The sequence below is a fragment of the Macrobrachium nipponense genome, chromosome 1 (assembly GCF_015104395.2).
Source record: "Macrobrachium nipponense isolate FS-2020 chromosome 1, ASM1510439v2, whole genome shotgun sequence".
Classification (NCBI taxonomy): domain Eukaryota; kingdom Metazoa; phylum Arthropoda; class Malacostraca; order Decapoda; family Palaemonidae; genus Macrobrachium; species Macrobrachium nipponense.
The window spans coordinates 210462673-210487300 of NC_087200.1; the positions used below are offsets into that span (position 1 = coordinate 210462673).

The following is a 24628-nucleotide window of genomic DNA, read 5'->3' on the forward strand; positions in this document are numbered from 1 at the left end:
TCTCAATATGTAGAGTATTCAGAGGTATCGGTCCTACTGTCAACTTTTTTAGGGAATACATTACACTCATATATCATATCTTTACCCTGGGGAAAGACAGATCTTCATATTGGACTGTCTCCATGTCGCCCAAATAATTGGTCTGTCTTACATCTTCTCGAGAGAGTTTCGGTCCTTGTATATCTCTCTCTCTCTCTCTCCATCTCTCTCTCTCTCTCTCTCTCTCATAATCAGCATTTTTCTGTATATGACTAACAATCTCCTATTTTCATTAACGATATATTCTATCTCATATCGTGTGTCTTTTTTCCTAATTTCTGAGTATTTACAGAAACTTAAGTACGTTTTGTGAAGGCATCCACATCCTAATTTCTTTCAAAAAATAATTATCTCCTTAATGAGCTTTTCTATTTTTCGTCTTTCTCTTATTATTTCAATCAACTTCAATAATGCATCTTTCACCTCTACATTCTTTTCAATTACCTGAGGTTCCTCCATGGCTTCCTTTCTTTCCTCGCCAGTGACAAAATAATCTCATCAACTCATCAATCTCAGACGACGGATTTCATCACCTGATGGGATGGCGATGAAAGCATCATTAGCTCAGAAAGGCTCCATCTAAAAAGATTTTTTAAATTTTGCCTCTTCTTAAGCTTAAAATTACTCCTTATTCAAGAAAAGGAAAAATTAGGAATCTTTTAATTTTTATTCCTAATTATTGGACCTCTTTCAGAGGGGATGGGGGATGATAGATTGAAATGCGTCTATTTGTCGTCTAGTAGGGATTTGCGTAACAAGGATGAATTTGGCCTGTGGTCGGTGTTTACATGGGAAGTTACTTCAGTTACTTCTAGAAGCGTGGAAAACAGTGAGTACTCAGGATATTCTGTAGGTTAGTTATCTTAATATTATAATAAGTATGTGCAAAGGGTGTTATACATATTATAGTTGTGTTAAGGCGTTATTCGTGTGTTGTTATGTAATTTGTGAATGGTTAGTTATGTGCCTGTGATATTTTCATGATCTTGATTTCCAATGCATGGTGATGCTTTTCCCTTGTTGGTTTGTTGACACTAATCAAAGTTTATCAATAAACAAAGTGTTTATGACAAGGAACGAAGCGGTAAAGTACGAGTGAGTTAAATTTCCAGTATTAAGAAATGCCATTGGAAGAGTCTACGGCATAATAAATTATTGTACTGGTGTTCGAGCAGAAAGCTTCGCTAATTACTTCATTACCCATTTAGCGAATGATTTTGCAGATACTGTATCTGTTGCTATTGTTAAACATGTCATCTGTTTTACATATGAGTTTTATCTTGAAAGAAATAATGACGAGGTTCTGGACAGACGAATTCGTTAAAGATCAGTATGTTGGCGAACTTAGTGACATCTTAAAAATGATGACCGGATTACGTTAGCAGATCATTATATAAGTTACCATAAACCCATTTTGGAGAAAAGGCTAAATTTGTACTGAAATAGGCATTATGATTGTTTAACCCGGTAGGCACACTATAGGCATTACTTTGCTACGGTTCCAAAGGCGGCTTCCCAAGCCGATGCCACATCAAAGGAAGCAACAGGGGAAATCTCCCGTCAGTCCTCTCGAGTTTTATCCCCATATGTCACTGCTGGTTGATGCCTTTGATGTTTCCCGGGATCTTTGTCTAACAAAACGATGGGTAATTAGGATGAAGTAATTATATCTCTCTCTCTCTCTCTCTCTCTCTCTCTCTCTCTTATATAATATTTTATTATATTATATTTAAGATAATATATATATATAATATATATATATATATATATATATATATAACTATATATATATATATATATATATATATATATACTATATAATATATATTATATATATTATATATAAAATAAATATATATATATATATATATATATATATATATATATATATATATATATATATATATATATATAATATATGATATATAGTATATATATGACTAGTAAAGAATTTTCTGTTATAACAGAATTCCATCTAATAAAAGAAGCCCATAAAAACACCAAAATATGGAAAGGGAAATACTATATTTCAGAGACTGTTGTCTCCCTCTTCTGAAGGAGACAGCAGTCTCTGAAATTATAGTATTTCTCTCTATATATTTTTGGTGTTTTTTATGGGCTCTTTTTTATTAGTATATATTATATATATATATATATATATATATATATATAGATATATAGCTATATATATATACTTATATATACACACACACACACATATATATATATATATATATATATATATATATATAATCTATATTAATATATATATATATATATATATATATATTATATAATCTATATATATATATATATATATTATATATATATAGGTAGACAGACAGATTAGATAGATAGATGTATTCCATTCGGAAAAGGAGCAGAACAATTATAATTAAAAAAATCTATTGCTTTCCGAAACTATCTGAAATACTCACTTGACAATCAAGTGCCCATTTTTTCTCTCTCTCGCTCTCTCTCTCTCTCTCTCTCTCCTCTCTGGCATATACAGTACGGAAAGGGCATTAAACAATTATAAGAATATAATGAATTCTTCAGCTCTTACCAAAACTTTGCACAATCAGTACTTCATATCAAGAGACACATTTCGCAGAAACTTGTAGCATCTGTTAATTGGCCCTCTTGGGAGCAGCCATCATTCGTATGCAGAAAAACTATTACAATTATTAAACTGTGGCCTGATTCTGAATTAGTTTCGACGAAACCTTCTATCAAACTTTAATCGACTAATGACAATCTCTCTCTTCTCTCTCTCTCTCTCTCTCTCTCTCTCTCTCTCTCTCTCTCTCTCTCTCTCTCTCTCTCAAGAATTACTGCATCCACCAATATCTGCTTGTATGAAAATATATTATGTCAAGCTTCCAACGAAATGTCCTCACCTCTTTGCCACCATTATGTAGCGAGAGATGAAAGCGGAGACAGGCATTGCATAATTCAATCAGCGGTGGCAGACTGGTGGGTTATATGGAAGGGACTGTGAAAATCCTAGAAATCATGATGAAGGTCTGGATCTGCTGTGTTTCTCTTTGAGTGTTGATTTCGTAGTGTTTGGATTGAGCATGTTTAATGGCTTCATATGTATGTATTTATGTACGAAAGTAAGATTTTCATAAGTAACGTTCTTTAAAGGGGTAATTGTCTGCTTCCATTGCATAAATCAAATAAATATATTAATTATGTGAACTATATAAATATATGAATGATATGGATAGCTTCTTAATTACCTCTCTCACACTACAGTTATAACTACTAAATTGCCTAATAGCTAATTCAGAAAGAGAAAATAGCAGATAACTTATTTTGCTGAGAATCTCGTGTTATCAAAAAGTAACTAAAACTTCAATAATATCTTTATAACTTTACCCTTACAGAAAAAGCGTTTATTTTGTTTAAGTGATAAATAAGTATTTATATAAACAAATAGGAGTTTGACTGTACTATTCCAAAAGATACATAAGGAAATACTCGTAAAGATATTAAGGCCTTTATATAACAACAAAATTCCAATGCTTAAATAGCTTTCATAATTTGTCTAGGAATAAGTTTCTTTATCCAATATCAAAAGATATTAGAATAAATATACGTGTAGATATGAAAATATAACTCGAGCATTAAATAGTTCTAATATTCTAACAGGGAATAAATGTTTCTTTATACACAGCCAAAATATATTCAAATAAATATACGTGTAAATATGTAAATAAAAGTCCAGTATTAAAATACCTCTCATATTGTATCTGGGAATATATGTTATTTACACTACCAAGACATTTAAATAAATATAGGTGTAAATATAAAAAATAAAGCTCCAACATCTAAATAGCGTCAATATTGCAACGCATCCCAGCGCAAAAGGGACATTTACTATATTCAATGAAACGACACAAATTATTGCATCTCTTACCACACAAGAAAGGACTCGGTTCTGTCAGATGCAAATGCGTCTCCGCTCGACGGTTCTCTTCCCTTTGTTACGCTCAAGTCTGGACCAATTTTGAATATCTTATCGCAATGCTACGGCAGGATGGCGTCCTGAATTTAGCTTCGACATAGGGCGAAGGATATATATATATATTATATATATTATATATATATATATATATATATATATATATATATATATATAGTATATATGTATGTATATATATATATATATAGTATTATTATATATATATTATATATATATATATATATATAAAGAGAGAGTGAGTGAGAGAGAGAGAGAGAGAGAGAGAGAGTGTGTGAGAGAGATAGAGAGAGAGAGAGAGAGAGAGAGATTTAAAAATGAACACTGGAAGAGGTCCCTCTTTTAAAGATAATGCTATTGAAAAAAATTCATATTAAACCAGAAAGATTTTCCAGTATCAATAATAATAATAATGATAATAATAATATTTTACTCAGACAGACTAAACCTTATCTTCAAAAAAGTAATTTTAACTGGAATTAGTGACGAAGGGTAATTCAGTGCAATGAAGAGTTAGGTATAAATCACTATTTCCAGTACACTCCATATCATCTTAATAAGAAAGAAAGCTGATTAGTGATTAAATTAAATTGGTCGAATTCCAGATAAAATAAGTCCGGTTGATGATTAACCTAACTTTGACATTTTTATATAATACGATATATATATATAATTATATCCATTTCAGAAGACCTGCAGCTTGTCATGGATTCTGAATCCCATTTAAATTATCCTCTGCCTCAGAATTCGTCTATCATTTTGCAAGATTTCCACCTCGGCTGTTTTCTGTGAAATGTACCTTTCTTCGGACTTTTTCCCCCAAAATTCATGGCTACCTGGGTCCTAAATCGAGTGGCCGAAATCTCGGTCACACCTTCCGGTCGCAATGTGTCGTCAGCGAATGTTTAAAATTGGCCTCGACTTCGAGACGAATCTTGTTGCCGACAGACGTTTTTGCATTTGACAGTGGCTGGTGGTGGTGGATTATCTTTTCTCAGAGAGAGAGAGAGAGAGAGAGAGAGAGAGAGAGAGAGAGAGAGAGAGAGAGAGAGAGAGAGAGAGAGAGAGGGAGGGAGTTTTTGTTGTTTCGTCCCCTCACGCTGTCCAAATTTTTGTAGTGATATCCGGTGCGTGTTAGCATTAATACATATATCCATCAGGGAATACCCATTTTTTTCAATAAAAGAGATGGTAGAAACTGGTATTCCCCTCTCCTTCTCAAGGGACGTTACGTACCGCATTCAGAGGGAATCGTACTCCTCTGAAGATTTAATTATATATTCATATGAATATGATATCAAATAGAAATTCAAAATAGAGAAAAATGTGTTATTATATATGCAGAAAGGGCTCCGCTTCAAGATTGCTCAAAACAATTACCGTTTATATGCCTCATAATTCAACGATTCCTTCAATGAAAGACTAATATCGTAAATTATGAAGAGCTGCATCTATGCACATGTAAGCTACATATTATGTATTTCCGTTTCATGTCCTTTCGTTCTTGTTTTTTTGCTGAAGAAATATTTGATCACCCATCGAAATAATTTTGGGCAAGCACTTTTCGATGATGTGGTCATTAAATTACTTTTAATTACTTCTGCTTTTGTCGGATTAGGTCGAGGCTTTCCTTAAACAAGTCAATTCTGGACAATCCACTATCGATATATTCTGGAATATGTTCATTATCTTATTTGGGTCATTCCAATGTAAATCAAAGCAACATTTTTGCTATCGATTATAAAGTAGAAATTATTATAAATGAAGTAAATTTAAATAAATAGGTAAATGAAAATTTATTGATTAATAGATATAAGTGAATAGATCAATATAAGTAAATAGAGAAAAGGAATATAGATAGATAGATATGAATATGAGTAAATACATAGATGAATATCAATAAATAGGCTAGATAAATGGTTAAACAGGTAAATGAAAAGTTAAATATGTAAATAAATAGATAAATAGATATGTGAAGAGGTAATAAATACTTAAATACTTAAATACTTTCTGAAAGTTAACAAAAAGTCAAACGAGGCAAAATAAACATCGCACTGACCTCCTCCCTTCTCTCGCCGAGACGTTATGCAAATGACCAAAATAAAAATGAAAAAAGGGTGCTGACAAAACACCTAAATATATTCGCTGGGTCGAACTGGCTTTCCGAAGATATCTTCACGGTGAAGTGTCCCCTTTTAATTTAATTGACTTCCTTTCGAACATTTACATAGAATTACTATTAGTCAAAATGGGTGGGTGGGGTGAGTAAGGAAGGAGGTTATAATTACAAAACAGGGGGGAAATGTTTATCTTTAAAATGTGGTTTTTGATAAGGTGAAATGGTTGGGGAATTTGTATCATATTCAGTGAAGTAACATTTGTAATGATGGATTTTTTTCTCTTTTTATAATTTAAATACATTATTTTTACATTGTATATTTTAGATATTTGGAGTTCCACTCACTATTCATTGACATATAATGATCCCATAGTCTTCAGTTTTAAACCAAAATTTGGCTGATTCTATAACTATTACTTGACGAGTAACATAAATGAATGTTAATTCAGTTCCTAATTAGTAGTAATTCCCAGACAGTTTAAAGTTAAACATATTGTACTTGATATCAATGCGGGATGATACAATATTGATATATAAGAAACAGAAAATAACCGAAAACTAGATTAAATATTTGTACACCCAAACACACACACGTGAATATCAAAATTTTATGTAATATTTGTTAAGAAACGTAAAACATAGATTCATACAAAGACACACACATATATACATACACATCCCCAAATACATGACAGTCAAATCTGTGAAAACACTTAAGAATCACAAAAAAATCACTTGTACAAACACAAATACGTACAAATTCACTTTGCACACACACACACACACACACACACACACACCTCCATCACCACCACCACACACACACACGACAATCAAAATTTGTTGAAGTATTACTTTAGTAAATACAAAACAAATTAACAAAATCTCCTGGAATATGTAAATCTAAATAAGAAAAGGTTACCCCAAGGTTTGTGGTGTATGACCGCCCCTCGACTCCCAACGAAGGATTTTCATAATGAACGATATCTTACCCAGATTAATTCCTCCTTCCCTCCTCGTGATTCTGATGCTGGTTCAAGTAAGCGAGTTTTTTTAAAGTCTCCAGATAGTTTGACCTTTTAAGCAATTGCTCATTGCAATGGGAAAGGAAAGCTTCCCGATTCCTGTTTTTAGGGGTTTTCTTCTCTTGATGTAGTTTTTCTCTTAGAGTATTGCACTTATGAGGTCTTGCATGTGCATTGATATATGTAAAAGATATGAAATGAGTGACAGCAGATTTGCTTAATAGTAATTATTATTATACTTGAAATTCAAGCTTCCAAAGATAATGGAGTTCAATAAAAGGAAGTATCAGAATGTAACAGGAAATAAAGAAAGAAGAGATGGGTTTTCAGATCAGTAAAAAAAAATCACATTTAGAGATAAAGAGATACAAATTTAAGTGAGCAAAATACAATGAGAGACGAAAGGTAATACGTATATTCAGAATTGCTGTAGCTATTTCTTTAAAATAAATATTACAATTATCGTCAGCCTCAAAAAGCAATATATAGGCACAAAAATTGTCACTATAACTTGATCAGAAACGCTGATAATTATGGAAAACCTCCTCATTAACTTCGGTCATATTGGATTTGGCCCTCTGGCTGAGATGGCTCGAACTTTTAGCAGGTGTACCAGGCCTAAATTTCTTTTCTAACTGTACTTTTGCCCCCCCCCCCCCCCCCCCCACACACACACAAACTTCAAACCTTGACTGCAAGTAAGTTTTGCAAATGTTGAAAAAATATATATTGGAATATGAGCAAATCTAGTATATTGTTTGGAGTCTAAAGACATTCACACTGTATATGGTTATATTATTTTGACTAATCTATCATGAAGTATATAGTTAATCCAACTGATATTTCACATGAATCTTAAAAAAAAATGATAAATAACTCAAAAACTGTAAGCTTCATTATGTAAAGAGAGAGGGAGAGAGAGAGAGAGAGAGAGAGAGAGAGAGAGAGGAGAGAGAGAGAGAGAGAGAGAGAGAGAGAGAGAGAGGGTGGGGGGGCGTGTATACTACTCGAGTTGTAATCAGAGAGAATATCTATTTACCTCCTGCGGTCACTTTTCGAAATCCCGAGCGCCTACTTGACCTCGACTTATATTTGCCTTTGATTTCTAGCCGGAAGCCTTAGCAAATTCTTCTTCATTCTGATATCGAATGATTTGAGGCTATTTAATCTCATTATTATTTTAACTTACTTTTCTTAATATTCTTACTAAGTGATAGTTTATTCATGAACCGGGTTTTTCAGTAAGTTGTAGACTTCTGTAGGAGTAATTTAAAAACTTATTTTTCAAAATCTTTCAAAGGGCAGAATACTTTGTAAATATAGGCCTAAGCGTTAGTGAAATTGCTGTCGCAAATGGTATCAAATATGCTGCTTCTGAATTGTTATAATAACAACATATGAGAACTACAGCTGAATATAGGCCTCAATATATGTCTAAATATAGGTCTCAATGTACTATGTCTAAATAAAGGTCTGATTATAAGTTCTAAATAGTTCTAAATATAGATGTGTATGAATCAAATGTACCACTTCAAAATGGTCATCAAGATGACACACAGGAGAGTCACAGCTAAATATAAGTTTAAACATATATCTACATATACGTAGGCCTATACGATAGTGACATTGGTGATGCATGTGGAATAAAAAATACTACCTAAAAATCCTTATCAAAAATTACATAACCATAGTTGATATTGGTCTAAATGTTGGGGAGGGAAATTGAGAACGTATATGCGTATCTAATATCTACTTTAAAATCGTCATTAATGACACATGAGAAGGATCCTCGGAAGATTATAGGTCAACCCATAATGGCATTCAACGAAAAACCAACGTCAGTCGAGGAACAAGTTATTCCACTCAAGCCCATTTGTCTGTCAAGAACAGACTTCCGGTGAGTAATGATCAATCTTATACAACATTGGGATTTATAGTTTATTCGTCATCATTAGCTTCCTGGTATGGAAGGGGCTTTACGGTACGGCTGGGGTCTTTATTCATCTCACCAGCCATAATTTCCTCATTATTATTACACTACGCACCTATTTCTTTGAAAGGGGACTCACTAAGCATGATATGAAGAGTACAGGACCAAGAAAGGATCTGTGTAATGAGAGTAAGAGTTCCAATAATATCTCAAATTAAGTCATCAAATAACTAGACATTATCAAGCATTTCTGAAGATATTCAGTTGAGGTACTGTGACTGCTAAGCTAATAAAAGGAAGACATTCCAAGATCGCTTTGCCATTCATAGTGATATCAGGAGAAAGTTAAGAATGTTGGAAAAGACTAGAATTGGGCAAAAGAATAAAGGTATTGATAAGCAACGGAGAGACTCACGAGCGATGTGCTGGAACGGAGAATTTTAGAGACGGTCTCATTCAGTGTTCTGAAAAGTAATGAAAATTGGGAAGTTAAATAGAATATTTACACTAACCTATTTTTTTAGGAAGTTTTCACCCTTTAGATGACTGTATGGGGGGGGATTATAATTGTACCAGAAATTGTTGGACAACGCTATTTTGCCTGAAGCTTAACGTTTTATCTCTCTCTCTACTCTCTCTCTCTCTCTCTCTCTCTCTCTCTCTCTCTCTCTCTCTTAGGATGCTTCATGACTCTAACACGATAAGAAGCAAACTCTCAGGCTCGTATACATATATTTTTTACTAATTCCTATGATAGGTTCATCTTCTGGCTAATAATAATAATAATAATAATAATAATAAAATAATAATAATAATAATAAAATAATAATAATAATAATAATAATAATAATGTGGAAGTTACTAACAGGTATCATCAGCGAAAGGTCTATACAAGTACCTAGAGGATAACAAACACCATCCCCCTCCAAAAGAAAGGCGGCTGCAGAATGGAAGTGTAGGGCACAAAAGACCAGCTCCTGATAGACAAAATGGTAATGAAGAACAGTAAGAGAAGGAAACCAACCTAAGCATGGCATGGATAAATTATAAGAAAGCCATCGACATGATACCAAAAACACATGGCTAATAGAATGCCTGAAAATGATATGGCGCGGAAGAAAACGCCATCAGCTTCCTCAAAAAATACAATGCGAAACTGGAATACAATACTTACAAGCTCTGGAATAAGACTATCATAGGTTAATATCAGGAGAGGGATCTTCCATGGCGACTCACTGTCCCCACTACTCTTCATAGTAGCTATGATTCCCATGACAAAAGTACAGCATAAGATGGATGCCGGGTAGCCAACTCAAGCAAAAGAGGCAAACGGAATTAACCATCTGATGTGTTCCATGGACGACATCAAGCTGTAGGTAAGAGCATCAAGAAATAGATACCCTAATCCAGACTGTAAGGATTGTATCTGGGGACATCAGGAATGGAGTGGAATAGAAAAAAAACATGCCTAAGTCAACATACCAAAAGGGCAAAAAGTAACAAGGGCTCAAGGGCGGGATCAAAGCTACCAGATGGAGCAACATCAAACCCCAATAGATGCAGACTGGATACAAATACCTGGGAATAATGGAATTGGAGGGGGATATAAAACAAAAGGTACACCCAAGACCCCCCGATGAAGGGACACATAAAGACAAAAGAATATATGCAGAGACTCAAGCGATACTCAAGTCAAACTCAACGCCGGAAGATGATAAAAACCCCCGCCATCAACATGGGCAGTGCCAGTAATCAGATACAGCGCAGGAATAGAACTCCGCACATAGACCAGAAAACTAGGAACATATGAACAATACACAAAGCACTACACCCAAGTGCAAATACGGACATACTATACATAACACGAAAGGAAGGAGGGAGAGGACTACTAAGTATAGAGGACTGCGTCAATATCGAGAAAAGAGCACTGGGGCAATATCTGAAAACCAGTGAAGACGAGTGCTAAAGAGTGCATGGGAAGAAGGGCTGATAAAAGTAAACGAAGACCAGAAATGTACAGAGACAGGAGAATGACAAACAGAACAGAGAATGCACAACAAACCAATGCACGGACAATACATGAGACAGACTAAAGGAAAGAACTGGCAGCGATTACACATGGCAATGGCTACGAGGAGGGGAGAGCTAAAGAAGGAAACTGAAGGAATGAGAACAGCGGCACAAGATCAGGCCCTAAGAACCAGATATGTCAAAGAACGAACAATGGAAATAGCATCTCTCCCATATGTAGGAAGTGCAATACGAAAAATGAAACCATCAAACACCACATAGCAATCGATTGTCCGGCACTTAGCACAGACCAGTACAAAAAAAGGCATGATTCAGTAGTAAAAGGCCCTCCACTGGCCAGCCTGGTAAGAAACACCAGCTACCTTGCAGTGATAAGTGGTACGAACACCAACCTGAAGGAGTGATAGAAAACGATCAGGCAAAGATCCTCTGCGACTACAGTATCAGAAAGGATGGTGTGATACGTGCAAACAGACCAGACGTGACGTTGATTGACAAAAATCAAGAAGAAAGTATCACCTATGATGTCGCAATCCCAAGGACACCAGAGTTGAAGAGAAAGAAAGGGAAAAATGGATAAGTATCAAGACCTGAAAATAGAAATACGAAGGATATGGGATATGCCAGTGGAAAAATGTACCCATAATCATAGGAACACTAGGCAACCGATCCCAAGATCCCTGAAAAAGTATCTGGAAAAACTAGAGGCTGAAGTAGCTCCAGGAACCATGCAGAAGAGTGTGATCCTAGAAACGGCGCACATAGTAAGAAGAGTGATGGACTCCTAAGGAGGCAGGATACAACCCGGAACCCCACACTATAAATACCACCCAGTAGAATTGCAGGACTGTGATAAAGCAAAAAAAAGAAAAAGAAAAAAAAATAATAATAATAATCTGAGTTATTGACATATCTCTAAAAATAAAAACATAAACAAACTATGAATTAAATAATAAATGCTTAGGCAAACTTAATAAAGCAGTTTTTCTTTTTTAAACAATTCAATTTCCTGGTTAAAATGGAGCTATTTTTTCTCTCTTTTTTTTAAAACACTCCAGTTCCCCTGGACCACCCATTGTCACTTATCATCCAAGAGTGGGCGGAAGAACGCCCTCGTTCATTTTTGGAAATTGCCTATGAAAAGGGACATTTTATAATTAGCTAATAACGCTGCTATTGATAAAAGGTCACACATATTTATTTTTCTTCCCCAGATAATTCACATGTACTGAAAAAGTAGGAGGGCAAAAATTGTCGAATATACAAAGGATTAGGGGTAGACTTCTTTCAATTGATTTTGGAATTAAACCTTCATTCTCCATATGAGTAATAATTCAGATATAAATTATTATCTTTCTTAAGCAATGATAAAGCAGGAATAAAGTTAATACTATCTCGAAGTAATAAAGTTTTCTTGAATAATAACATGCTTTACTACAGCTGGTGAGACTGTCATGTCTAACAACTGGTCCTTCACTAGTTTCCATATAAAGGTGGCTGGCTCAAATTCCATAGGTCCACGCCAGGCTTCCTTTTCATCACACAAACCAAACATTTTATGGCACGCATGTCATAGAAGAGAAATTTGTCAGTCTGCTATTTGATCATTTTGATATAATATACTAAAGATTTTTTAAAGATTATTTTGCAAATATCTTATAATTTTACCGGACTTTTTTTAGGTTCTTTCGAAATCTGATACTCATTTTATAAGAGACCTCTCTCAAATTTGTTTTATAACTTTACTTAACTTTATCGTCTGATTATCTATTTTTAATAACTCTACAGTAGGCCTGATTAGAGATGGTGGATATTGCCTTGCCATTTCTCCTACAATTTTTTAGCAGTTATATTACTTAGACACAACTCTTTCCATTGCTGTGAAGGCAACTGTTTGCATGTATTTACTTACAAATAATTGTAAATACCGGTAGTTGTATAACATTTTATTAATAAATAGTAATGAAAACATGTTGTACAAGTTCACAGATGGACATTGCAAATGGAACCTCAGAAAATCAAGCGAAGATGCAATGCACTATTACCCTAAAGCAATTCTCTTGTATATTAATAAATAATTTGTTTACTTTATTATAGATCAGTATATTCAATTGTTTGCTGGTTTATTTTTCCTCTGATAACTGATCTTTTTCTTTATTTCCTGTTACCTTCTGTTACTTCTTTCTAATGAGCACCATATTCTTAGGGAAATTAAAGATCAAGACTTAGTCAGTGGCCCCTTTCGTGGACTCTTTCTTATGAATAGGGTTCATCTTCTGAATAATAAAAACCAAAAATAAATTTATTACAATAATAATAATATTAGTTTATTAAAAGTAACGGCTACTTCAGCAGCGTTACACTTGTAAAGATTCTTCTCTATTTTCCGAATAGCGGCTTTTTCCGTGCAACTTAGACAGGCTAGTAGAGCGCCTATGGAGGTGATGATCAAATACAGAGTCAAAATTGGTGTCTATATTTGAATTTTACAGATAAAACTATGATACCATCAGCTGTCAAAGTCATTAAAGATATCCCCCCCCCCCCCCCCCCCCATATATATATATATACCCCCCCCCCCTATATAATATATATATAAAGATATATATATATATATATATATATATATATATATATATATATATAATAATATTACATATATATATATATATATAATATATATATATATATATATATATCATATATATATATATATATATATATAGAATATATATATTATATATATATATATATATATATTTATATATATATATATATATAGTATAAATATATATACTATATATATATATATATATATAGGATATATATATATATATATATACTATATATATATATATATAATATATATATAACTACTAATATATATATATTATTATCTCTCTCTCTCTCTCTCTCACTCTCTCTCCTCTCTCTCTCTCTCTATTTTTCTTGAAGCATGCGAGATTTTGTCTGGAGCTGCCAGACATCCTCGGGCTGGGAAGCTGAGGGTGGACTGATCTTGGTAGCGGTGTCCGTCCTCGTTTATATTTGAGTTGACAGCAGGGCACCCATCACGTAACCGCACCGCGAAGGAGGTCAAGGCGGCTGCAGGACTTACAGCATCGCAACCATCAACGCGTGGAAAGTGGCTTGAGACCTGGTTCAAGCCACCAATGAAAACGAAGACCTACTGCCACCAGCCAATAGTAGATCAGCATGGGGCAGATCCCCTGCTGTCAACTCAAAATATAAACGAGGACGGACACCGCTCCAAGATTAGTCCACCCTCAGCTTCCCAGCTCGAGGATGTCTGGCAGCCCCAGACGAAAGCTCGCTTGCTTCAAGAGAGAGAGAGAGAGAGAGAGAGAGAGAGATAACCATGATATCATAGTTTATCTGTAGAATTCAAATATATACACAAATTTTGACTCTGTATTTGATCATGACTTCCATAGGCGCTCTACTAGCCTGTCTAAGTAGCAGGGAAAAAGCCGCTATTCGGAAAATAGAGAAGAATCTCTACAAGTGTAACGCTGCTGAAGTAGCCATTACTTTTAATAAAGTATGCTTGAGAGATGGTCTGCTTCCTAAGTATAATAATAATAATAATAATAATAATAATAATAATAATAATAATAATAATAATAATAATAATAATAATAATAATAATAATAATAATAATAATAATAATAATGCTATTTATGATAAGATATAAGAAAAAAATCAAGGAAAAATTCATCTTTAGTTGTCCAAGACCTGAAGCAGTAATATAATTTCGCAAACTTATTGATTGCTCGACATTTTAGAGTGGTCAGGTATTTGCTTCTTCGTTCCGTTCAGATCAACCACATCCTGTTTAATGCGAGGATTTTGCATAATGCACATAAACGTATCAAAATATGTATTTCAAAGCGGTATATCAGCTTTAGGAACTTCGGCAAGTCTTAGGGAAGCGATGTCACCCAGACTTTTGGGTCGCCAAAAGCTATTTGCCGAAAGATAAAGTTTGAAGGCACTTTCAGTGTCAGAGATTTCAAACACCCGGGGGATTAAATAAGCTTCATTTTTAAAGGGAAACCTCTTTAATCATGGGATCACGCAGGTAGGAACGTAAACATCACTTCGTTAGGATAGGCCTCACTAACTGGCAGTCTTTCGAGAGTTTTATTACCCTCCCGGCTCTGAAAAGCTTTCGTCCAGGTCGTAATTAGTTTTATGTAAGTAAGCTATCTTCGGAACTGATATTGAATACGTTTTTATTTATTTTATTTATTCCTAACTGTTTTTATTTTAATGAAGCCTTTAGACCGTATTACACACCTTTGAACTAAAATGAGTACAATTCTGAAGTTTCAAATGCATTAATAATCACCAGTCTTCTTGCTAAACATTTTATAATGAAAAGTCACTCAAGGAATGATGTATTAAACAAATTATGAGTAACTGAGAATAATTTTGATGATAATTACCGATGATGGTGATTATTATCATTATTATTATTATTATTATTATTATTATTATTATTATTATTATTATTACATACTATCACACTCCGGTTGTTCTTGGGCCTCTTGGTGACCCATGGCCGCTTGCTCCAGACCTTTCCAGGTTCCTGTGTTTAGTGATGCATCCCAGGACCCTCCTCCTCCTCCTCCGCCTCCTCCTCCTTCACCTCCTCCTCTGCCTCCTCCTCCTCCTCCTCCTCCTCCTCCTTTTCCTCCTCCTCCTCCGCCTCCTCCTCCTCTCCACTCCCAGTTCTCTCAGATCTCTAGACACATTAGTATCTTACCATCTCTTCCAAGTATGCGAAAAGTATTCCCAAGGTATAGTGAATTGGATATCAGACGGCAGTTGTAATATATATATATTATATATATATATATATATATATATATATATATATATATATATATATATATATATATATATGCTCAAATTTCTCCCAAAACTGTTGAATATTCACGCGAATGAAATGAATATACGCCATAAAGCCATTCAAATAAAGTAGAATGAGGTCCGAGTGTAACCTTTCAATTGAATGTTTCATTGTGCCATATCTTTCATAATAAATCAATCAGCTGACGATTTGTAATCGTAAATTCACAGAGGCTCCTCATACAAATTTCAAATTCATACTGGAATGACGGCTTACAGCCTAGATGGAATGAAACAAATATTAATTTAATTTAGTTTTATGAATTTATAACATAGACTCAAATTGACCTTATATTTTACTCGGTCGTTACTCCCTCTTTCTTTCTCTATTTAATTTTTATATTTCATTCTATCCCTTTTCTCCTCTTCTCCTTCGAAGGCTTCTAGTGCTCTCGAATATCCGAGTGTTTGCACAACTAGACCGGGGAAATCCATATTAATGATTCATAATTCTGGTATCCCACCATCTCAGTTAATTGTGTATAAAGGGTGGGTTGGTTGTAAAGGATTATCCGGACAATGGGTTTTACTACTCATTTTCACTTTGTAGTTTCCAATATTCCTTCGTTATTAAAAATCTAACTTCACGTCATTTTCAAGTTTGAAGTCTTGTACAACAGTGTTTAGTTCCCTTCGCAAAATGTCAATATATTATCTTCATACATCAGAAATTCAAAATTAATAAAATTTATTTTCAACTTCAATAAGGCCAAAGAACTTACCAATGCTACAACATTAATATCAGAATGTACAAAACCACGATTCAGCAAAAAAACATTCCAAACACATTTTTACTAGTTTTAAGATCCAATGATTTTTGGGTAGTTAAGGGATATTTAAAAGCAAATTCATTATCTCTGTTCAATGCTTAAATGATCTTCTTAAGGTTATGTTGGTACTCATTTTCTATTTGACTGATATAAGTTTATCTTACCCTCGTTGGGAGTAAGAAACAGAAGTCAGATTTCTTTTATAAAACGATTTTGTTTACCACTACAAGTAAATCGAAAATGCTTGTAATACTGACAGCTTGTCATTTATTGATGTATATTGAACATATAGGTAAAAATGTTATTTTAAAATAACTCTTAGGAGCTGATAAATGTAAATAAATAATAGAAAATGAAGTGAGACAATAAGCATACCGTCATACGAGCCACAGGAAAATGGGAGAGAGGAAAGGTCGAAAAACAAAAGAAAGGAAAGAGAATGAAGAGGAAATTGAGATGCATTGAAGGAAAATCAAATTAATATAGAGGAATTGTAGGAGGCAGATTAAAATACAAAGAACGTAGATAAGAAGGAGATGGAAAGTGAATGATAAAGAAAGATAGGTGATTGGAAAAGAAGCGATTAAAACAGAAAGGAAACAAAAGCTAAGAAGGAGCTAAACAGATTGCAGTGATTACGACGCTGAATCTGAAAAAGAGGAGAAAATGACAGCTAACGAGGCCATTAAGAAAAAAAATAAAGAAAATTGGCGCCAATATATAAACTTAGATCACATCCAGAAAACTACATTAGGCCAAGATGTATGGCCCAATTTGGCGTTACTTTAATAACTGCCCCGAAAGTTCCCGGGTTGATTGATCAAAATCCTATTTGCTCAGACTCTTGTGAACGGAAGTTGGAGTAAGTGATGATGGCCCAAGTTGGTTCCCTGGAAGGCTTCGGCCAACTGTGGCTGACACTCACGATTCTTCACGACATCCCCTGGAATACTCTACTTAAAAACGTTGTTTATTTATTTATTAATTTATCATTATTTATTTTTGCTGTTTGTTTTGATTTTTTTGTTTATATCAAATTAATTGTACAAAAAATATATGTATTGAGAATAAGTTGATATTTACTTATATAAAACGTTTGTATTAAAAAAGTATTTTGAGCAATAATTTATCCAAATTTTATAACTATATATAAAAGATTTGTCCAAAACCTGTGTTTTTAAACTAAGAATTTATATAAATTTATTATTTATTTATATAAATCGTTTCTCAAAAATATCTGTGCATTGTGAACTGGAATTTAGATAAATTTATGTAATGCTATGAGTGGTTACAGGCGCGTACAAAAAAACTTAATTATATTAAACAAACTTCTAATGTATAAATGCAGTTATTCAGTTCATAATGAGGCAATATTGCGTGAAATATTTTTATTGACTTCACCGTCATAATGTGGTAATTTTCAAAAATATCTTTTTTCTCAATTTTATCATCATGACCCACTTATTCGGTAAAAAATATACATATTAAAACATTAATATATTTATAATTTAACATATAAACGTCGTTTTCCACAACTACCATATTTTTTGTGGAAAATGTTAGCCATGATAAAAGTCTTTTTCTTTAAATTTCTTCCCCAAACTCAATTTTGATGAGAATCATACCGTCCCTTTTTCTACCAGATTTTTAGCCTTAGTTAAAAAATTGTATTGGGCGACGGATAATCCATCAAAAGAAAGAAAATTTAATATGACTACGAACCGTTTTGCCTTCCCAGTGATTTGAAAAGAAAAGATAAATGAAGATTTTAAATTATTTAACGTGGATCTGCTTTTAAAAAGGGAATGATTTATTAACTCTTTCCAAATATGAAGCAGAATAAAAGTATTGAAAAAATATTCCATTAAAATATTTTACACTAGAAAATTATTTGTGAACAGTGAGAAATTCTTGCAGAGATACCGGAACAATTAGGCTTATGCAAATATGCTCGGAGCCTTTTCCATTCGTTCATTTGCATATATGCAAGCATTATGGTGAAACTGGTTATATTTCCGTAGGGACTATCAGACCCTGCATAATTATACTGTTAGTCCAAGCAAGTATTCTTCATGAAGAAATATATCTTTTAGCTACCTGATAATCGGTTTTCTGTTACATAATTTTTTTTTACCATAGCGAAAGTTGGAAAAAATAAAGTAATTGACTCTGTAAGGACTATGCTATCAAGTCTGATGAAAAACCGTGCAATTATTGCGTTTTTCTGGTGGTTACGTTTCCATACATATATCTTGATAAATGAATAAATAAACAGAAAAATCATTCAAAAACAAAAAATTCTTAAATATGAGTAAATGAGTATTTCAAAATCCGGATGAATGAAGGCCAGCTTGTCCCCTTTATTAAAAGGGAATAAAAATGAATATTAATAAATGAATGAGTAAACACACAAACAATTCCTAGGCTTAAAATCACTAAACACGACTAAATGAGTATTCAAAATCAGTCTAAACCAAGACAGACTAAATGGAAACAAAAGATCTTCCTCGAATCTTCGCCGCCATCAAAAAAAAAAAACAAAAAAAAAAAAAAAAAAAAAAAAAAAAAAAAAAAAGTCCAAGAGAAAGGAAGCGAATAAGAGAGAAACTTGGATGAACCTGTATCCAAGATGAAGTACAGGGAACCTGGCATCCTCTGAAACTTGATTGGGGCGGAGGGGAGGCATATTACGCCGGAAATCGCGCACCTGTTTGACGATAAGGTGGCTCATTAGCCAGGCCAAATAGCGGTGCTGCTATATTTATGCGTCTATTCCCACCACTCACGCCTCCTTCTTTATGGCTCTAAACATATAGAGCGGTTACTGTGGAGTATTCTGAGATCAAGTATATATATACATTTATATATATATATATATATATATATATAAATTTATGTGAGTCAGACTCACATCGAAATCGAACCCAGGTCTTTCAAGGCTTGGATTCGATCCCAATGTGAGCTATCAGTTTATTTCTGCTACGCACATGTTTGTGTCGATTACTTTCATGCAAATATATTTTCATACATCCATACATGCATAACAACATAAAACCCTACTAAACCTTATTGAGCGCATACGCGATAACAACCCTATTTTTAACCACTCATTCAGCAATCAGTTTTTTCAAAGTGATTACGCTCTCGGTAACTTAATTAAAAAGCCTCGTTTTCGCTTCATAATTATTGTGGAAAATGTTTTAAATTGCAGCTTTGGCAAAAGACTGCAAATCACAGTGAGGTGGAATATTTAGTGACAATTTTCTAATCATTTTGTTCTTAATATTTCGACTAGCAGTTAATGACACAAACTGCTGCGTATGAAATGTCAAGTAACTATTTACTAAACAAAAAAATATTTCTTTATATTTTAACTGTCAATCGATGTAAAAATCTGTTGATCATTTAATAGGATAAGGAAGCGAATATAACACTATTTAGATACACACAGTGGTACTTCATTCATGTAGATAAAGAAAAAAAAAAAAAATTTTATTAGACACCTGAACCATTTCCTTATGGTAGAACTCTGTCGGGGTGAGTTATAAATAGAATATATATTGTTTTCCTTCTTAACTCTCTCACGAACAATGATTACACTAATTTAGAAAAAAAGTACGATGACTTAATTATTATTAGACGAAGAAAGATTAATTATCTAATTCATAGATTAACAGACAAAAATGTAAGCAAAATATTCACATCTAAGAATTGTTTTAGGGTAGCGATGCGCTGCATCTTCGCTTGATCTTTGAGATTATGAAAAATTGATAAATCACGTCTAACATCAAGCCATTTTTATTAGCTATTTACATGAGAACCCTAATAAACCAAGACTTTAGCCGAAGGAAATGTTAATATTAAACTAAGTTCAGGAGCTTCCCAGCCTCTATCCTCGTGCACTTGGTAGTAAGGAATTTAATTCATGCAAATTCTTAATTTTACGAGATTCTTGTCTGAGATTAGAGGTAAACTTCGTCTAATAAATGCGCTTAGTATCAGGCCGTGAATATGGAACTAAAGTATGAATTTAACAGTGGTTTAATGGAAAATATTGCATAAACCATAAGTTAAAAGTCTCAGCCTCGTCTATGGATGTAGGATCAACTTATCGAATGTATATGAATAATATTATGGCTAGGAAAAATAATTGCGTTTTGGAGAAATTCACAAACAATATTCATGTTTTATCATTTGGTTAAAGGAAAATAATAAATTACATATCTAAATCAGTTCACTGAATATGACAAGCAAAAATAACCTTATTTTAACTTTTCTTTTATATAAATTTCACTCTCGTTTACAAGGGGGATTCTTGCTTTCTTGATTAATGTAACTAGCATATCATCTGTTATTATGAGGATACCTAAGAAAGGAAGGGTTTTCTCTCTGCTGAATTCTACGGTGAAATTTAGGTAGGAATTCTTCTTAATTTCTTCGGCTAAATGAACGCCCAATTAAAAGCCATGTAACAAAACATTACAATTAAAGCGACATACCAATAGGAAAAAAGAAAAAGGGTCTCACTCGAGGAAGAAATCCTTCCTGCATTCGATTGCTGCCTCCTCACGTTTAAGGGGAAATTGCTCTTTGCAAAAGTCCCCGCCATGAGAGGAAACCAGGCATAAATGAAGGGAAATCTGAATTAAATTGAATTAAATGGCCATCTCTCTCCCACGCTTGAGTTGAATTTATGATACGCTCGACTTCAGGATGGTGGGCATTTAATAATTTTTAGCGGGGGCAAATAGAAATTATTATTTATTATTATTATTATTATTATTATTATTATTATTATTATTATTATTATTATTATTATTATTATTATTATTATTAATTATTATTTTTTTTTTTTTTTTTTTTTTTTTTTTTTTTTTTTTTTTTGCTCTATCACAGTCCTCCAATTCGACTGGGTGGTATTTATAGTGTGGGGTTCCGGGTTGCATCCTGCCTCCTTAGGAGTCCATCACTTTCTTACTATGTGTGCCGTTTCTAGGATCACACTCTTCTGCATGAGCCCGGAGCTACTTCAGCCTCTAGTTTTTCCAGATTCCTTTTCAGGGATCTTGGGATCGTGCCTAGTGCTCCTATGATTATGGGTACGATTTCCACTGGCATATCCCATATCCTTCTTATTTCTATTTTCAGATCTTGATACTTATCCATTTTTCCCTCTCTTTCTCTTCAACTCGGTGTCCCCATGGTATTGCGACATCAATGAGTGATACTTTCTTCTTGCTTTGTCAATCAACGTCACGTCTGGTCTGTTTGCACGTATCACCCTATCCGTTCTGATACCATAGTACCCAGAGGATCTTTGCCTGATCGTTTTCTATCACTCCTTCAGGTTGGTGCTCGTACCACTTATTACTGCAAGGTAGCTGATGTTTCTTGCACAGGCTCCAGTGGAGGCTTTTGCCACTGAATCGTGCCTCTTTTTGTACTGGTTCTGTGCAAGTGCCGGGCATTCACTTGCTATGTGGTTTATGGTTTCATTTTTCGTATTGCACTTCCTACATGGGAGAGATGTTATTTCGTCTATCATACTTTGAACTATCTGGTTCTTAGGGCCTGATCTATTATTATTATTATTATTATTATTATTATTATTATTATTATTATTATTATTTTATTATCATTTTGTTAAAATGGTTGCTGCTTCAAGCACTATTAATCTTGTAGAAAGTCTTAATAGAGAAGACTCTCTACAAGATTAAGAGTGCTGAAGCAGGCACCATTTTCAATAAAAACCTGTTTTTGAGAGGGTCTCCTTCCGAAATGTTTTTATTATTATTATTATTATTATTATTATTATTATTATTATTATTATTATTATTATTATTATTATTTTTTTTTTTTTTTTTTTTTTTTTGTTTTTTTTTTTTTTTTTTTTCTTTTTTTTTTTTTTTTTTTTTTTTGCTCTCACAGTCCTTCAATTCGACTGGGTGGTATTTATAGTGTGGGATTCCGGGTTGCATCCTGCTCCTTAGAGGTCCATCACTTTTCTTACTATGTGTGCCGTTTCTAGGATCACACTCTTCTGCATGAGGCCCGGCCGAGCTACTTCAGCCTCTAGTTTTTCCAGATTCCTTTTCAGGGATCTTGGGATCGTGCCTAGTGCTCCTATGATTATGGGTACGATTTCCACTGGCATATCCCATATCCTTCTTATTTCTATTTTCAGATCTTGATACTTATCCATTTTTTCCTCTCTTTCTCTTCAACTCTGGTGTCCCATGGTATTGCGACATCAATGAGTGATACTTTTCTTCTTGACTTTGTCAATCAACGTCACGTCTGGTCTGTTTGCACGTATCACCCTATCCGTTCTGATACCATAGTCCCAGAGGATCTTTGCCTGATCGTTTTCTATCACTCCCTCAGGTTGGTGCTCGTACCACTTATTACTGCAAGGTAGCTGATGTTTCTTGCACAGGCTCAGTGGAGGGCTTTTGCCACTGAATCATGCCTCTTTTGTACTGGTTCTGTGCAAGTGCCGGGCATTCACTTGCTATGTGGTTTATGGTTTCATTTTTCGTATTGCACTTCCTACATATGGGAGAGATGTTATTTCCGTCTATCATACTTTTGAAACATATCTGGTTCTTAGGGCCTGATCTTGTGCCGCTGTTATCATTCCTTCAGTTTCCTTCTTTAGCTCTCCCCTCTGTAGCCATTGCCAATTGTCATCGCTGGCTAGTTCTTTAGTCTGTCTCATGTATTTGTCCGTGCATTGGTTTGTTGTGCCAGTCCTCTCTCTTTCTCTTCTCTGTCTTTCTGTATATTTCTGGGTCTTCATCTACTTTTATTAGTCCTTCTTCCCATGCACTCTTTAGCCACTCGTCTTCCCTGGTTTTCAGATATTGCCCCAGTGCTCTGTTTTCGATGTTGACGCAGTCCTCTATACTTAGTAGTCCTCTCCCTCCTTCCTTTCGTGTTATGTATAGTCTGTTCCGTATTTGCTCTTGGGTGTAGTGCTTTGTGTATTGTCATTTGTTTCCTGGTTTTCTGATCTATGCTGCGGAGTTCTGCCTTCGTCCATCCCACTATTCCTGCGCTGTATCTGATTACTGGCACTGCCCATGTGTTTATGGCTTTTATCATATTTCCCGGCGTTGAGTTTTGACTTGAGTATCGCCTTGAGTCTCTGCATATATTCTTTCCTGATCGTGTCCTTCATCTCTTGGTGTTTTATATCTCCTCCTTCCATTATTCCCAGGTATTTGTATCCTGTCTCATCTATGTGTTTGATGTTGCTCCCATCTGGTAGCTTTATCCCTTCAGTTCTCGTTACTTTGCCTTTTTGTATGTTGACTAAGGCGCATTTTCTATTCCAAACTCCATCCTGATGTCTCCAGATACAATCCTTACAGTCTGGATTAGGGTATCTATTTCGTTGATGCTCTTACCATACAGCTTGATGTCGTCCATGAACATCAGATGGTTGATTTTGTTGCCTCTTTTCTTGAGTTGGTACCGGCATCCATCTTCTGTTAGTACTTTTGTCATGGGAATCATGGCTACTACGAAGAGTAGTGGGGACATGAGTCGCCCTGGAAGATCCCTCTCCTGATATTAACCTCTGCTAGTCTTTTTCCAGAGCTTGTAAGTATTGTATTCCAGTTGCGCATTGTATTTTTGAGGAAGCTGATGGTATTTTCCTCTGCCCATATATTTTCAGGCATTCTATTAGCCATGTGTGTGGTATCATGTCGAAGGCTTTCTTATAGTCTATCCATGCCATGCTTAGGTTGGTTTTCCTTCTCCTACTGTTCTTCATTACCATTTTGT

At 34.2% G+C, this 24628-nt stretch overlaps 1 protein-coding gene across 1 annotated transcript in view; it reads left to right on the forward strand.

The window, feature by feature from the left end:
• The first annotated feature begins 15713 nt into the window (after positions 1-15713).
• LOC135219076 (uncharacterized) overlaps positions 15714-24628 on the forward strand; it is a 62528-nt gene continuing 53613 nt past the window's right edge. Inside the window, exon 1 of the mRNA XM_064255506.1 lies at positions 15714-15933. Coding sequence (XP_064111576.1) covers positions 15714-15933 — 220 coding nt within the window. The remainder of the gene's footprint in view (positions 15934-24628) is intronic.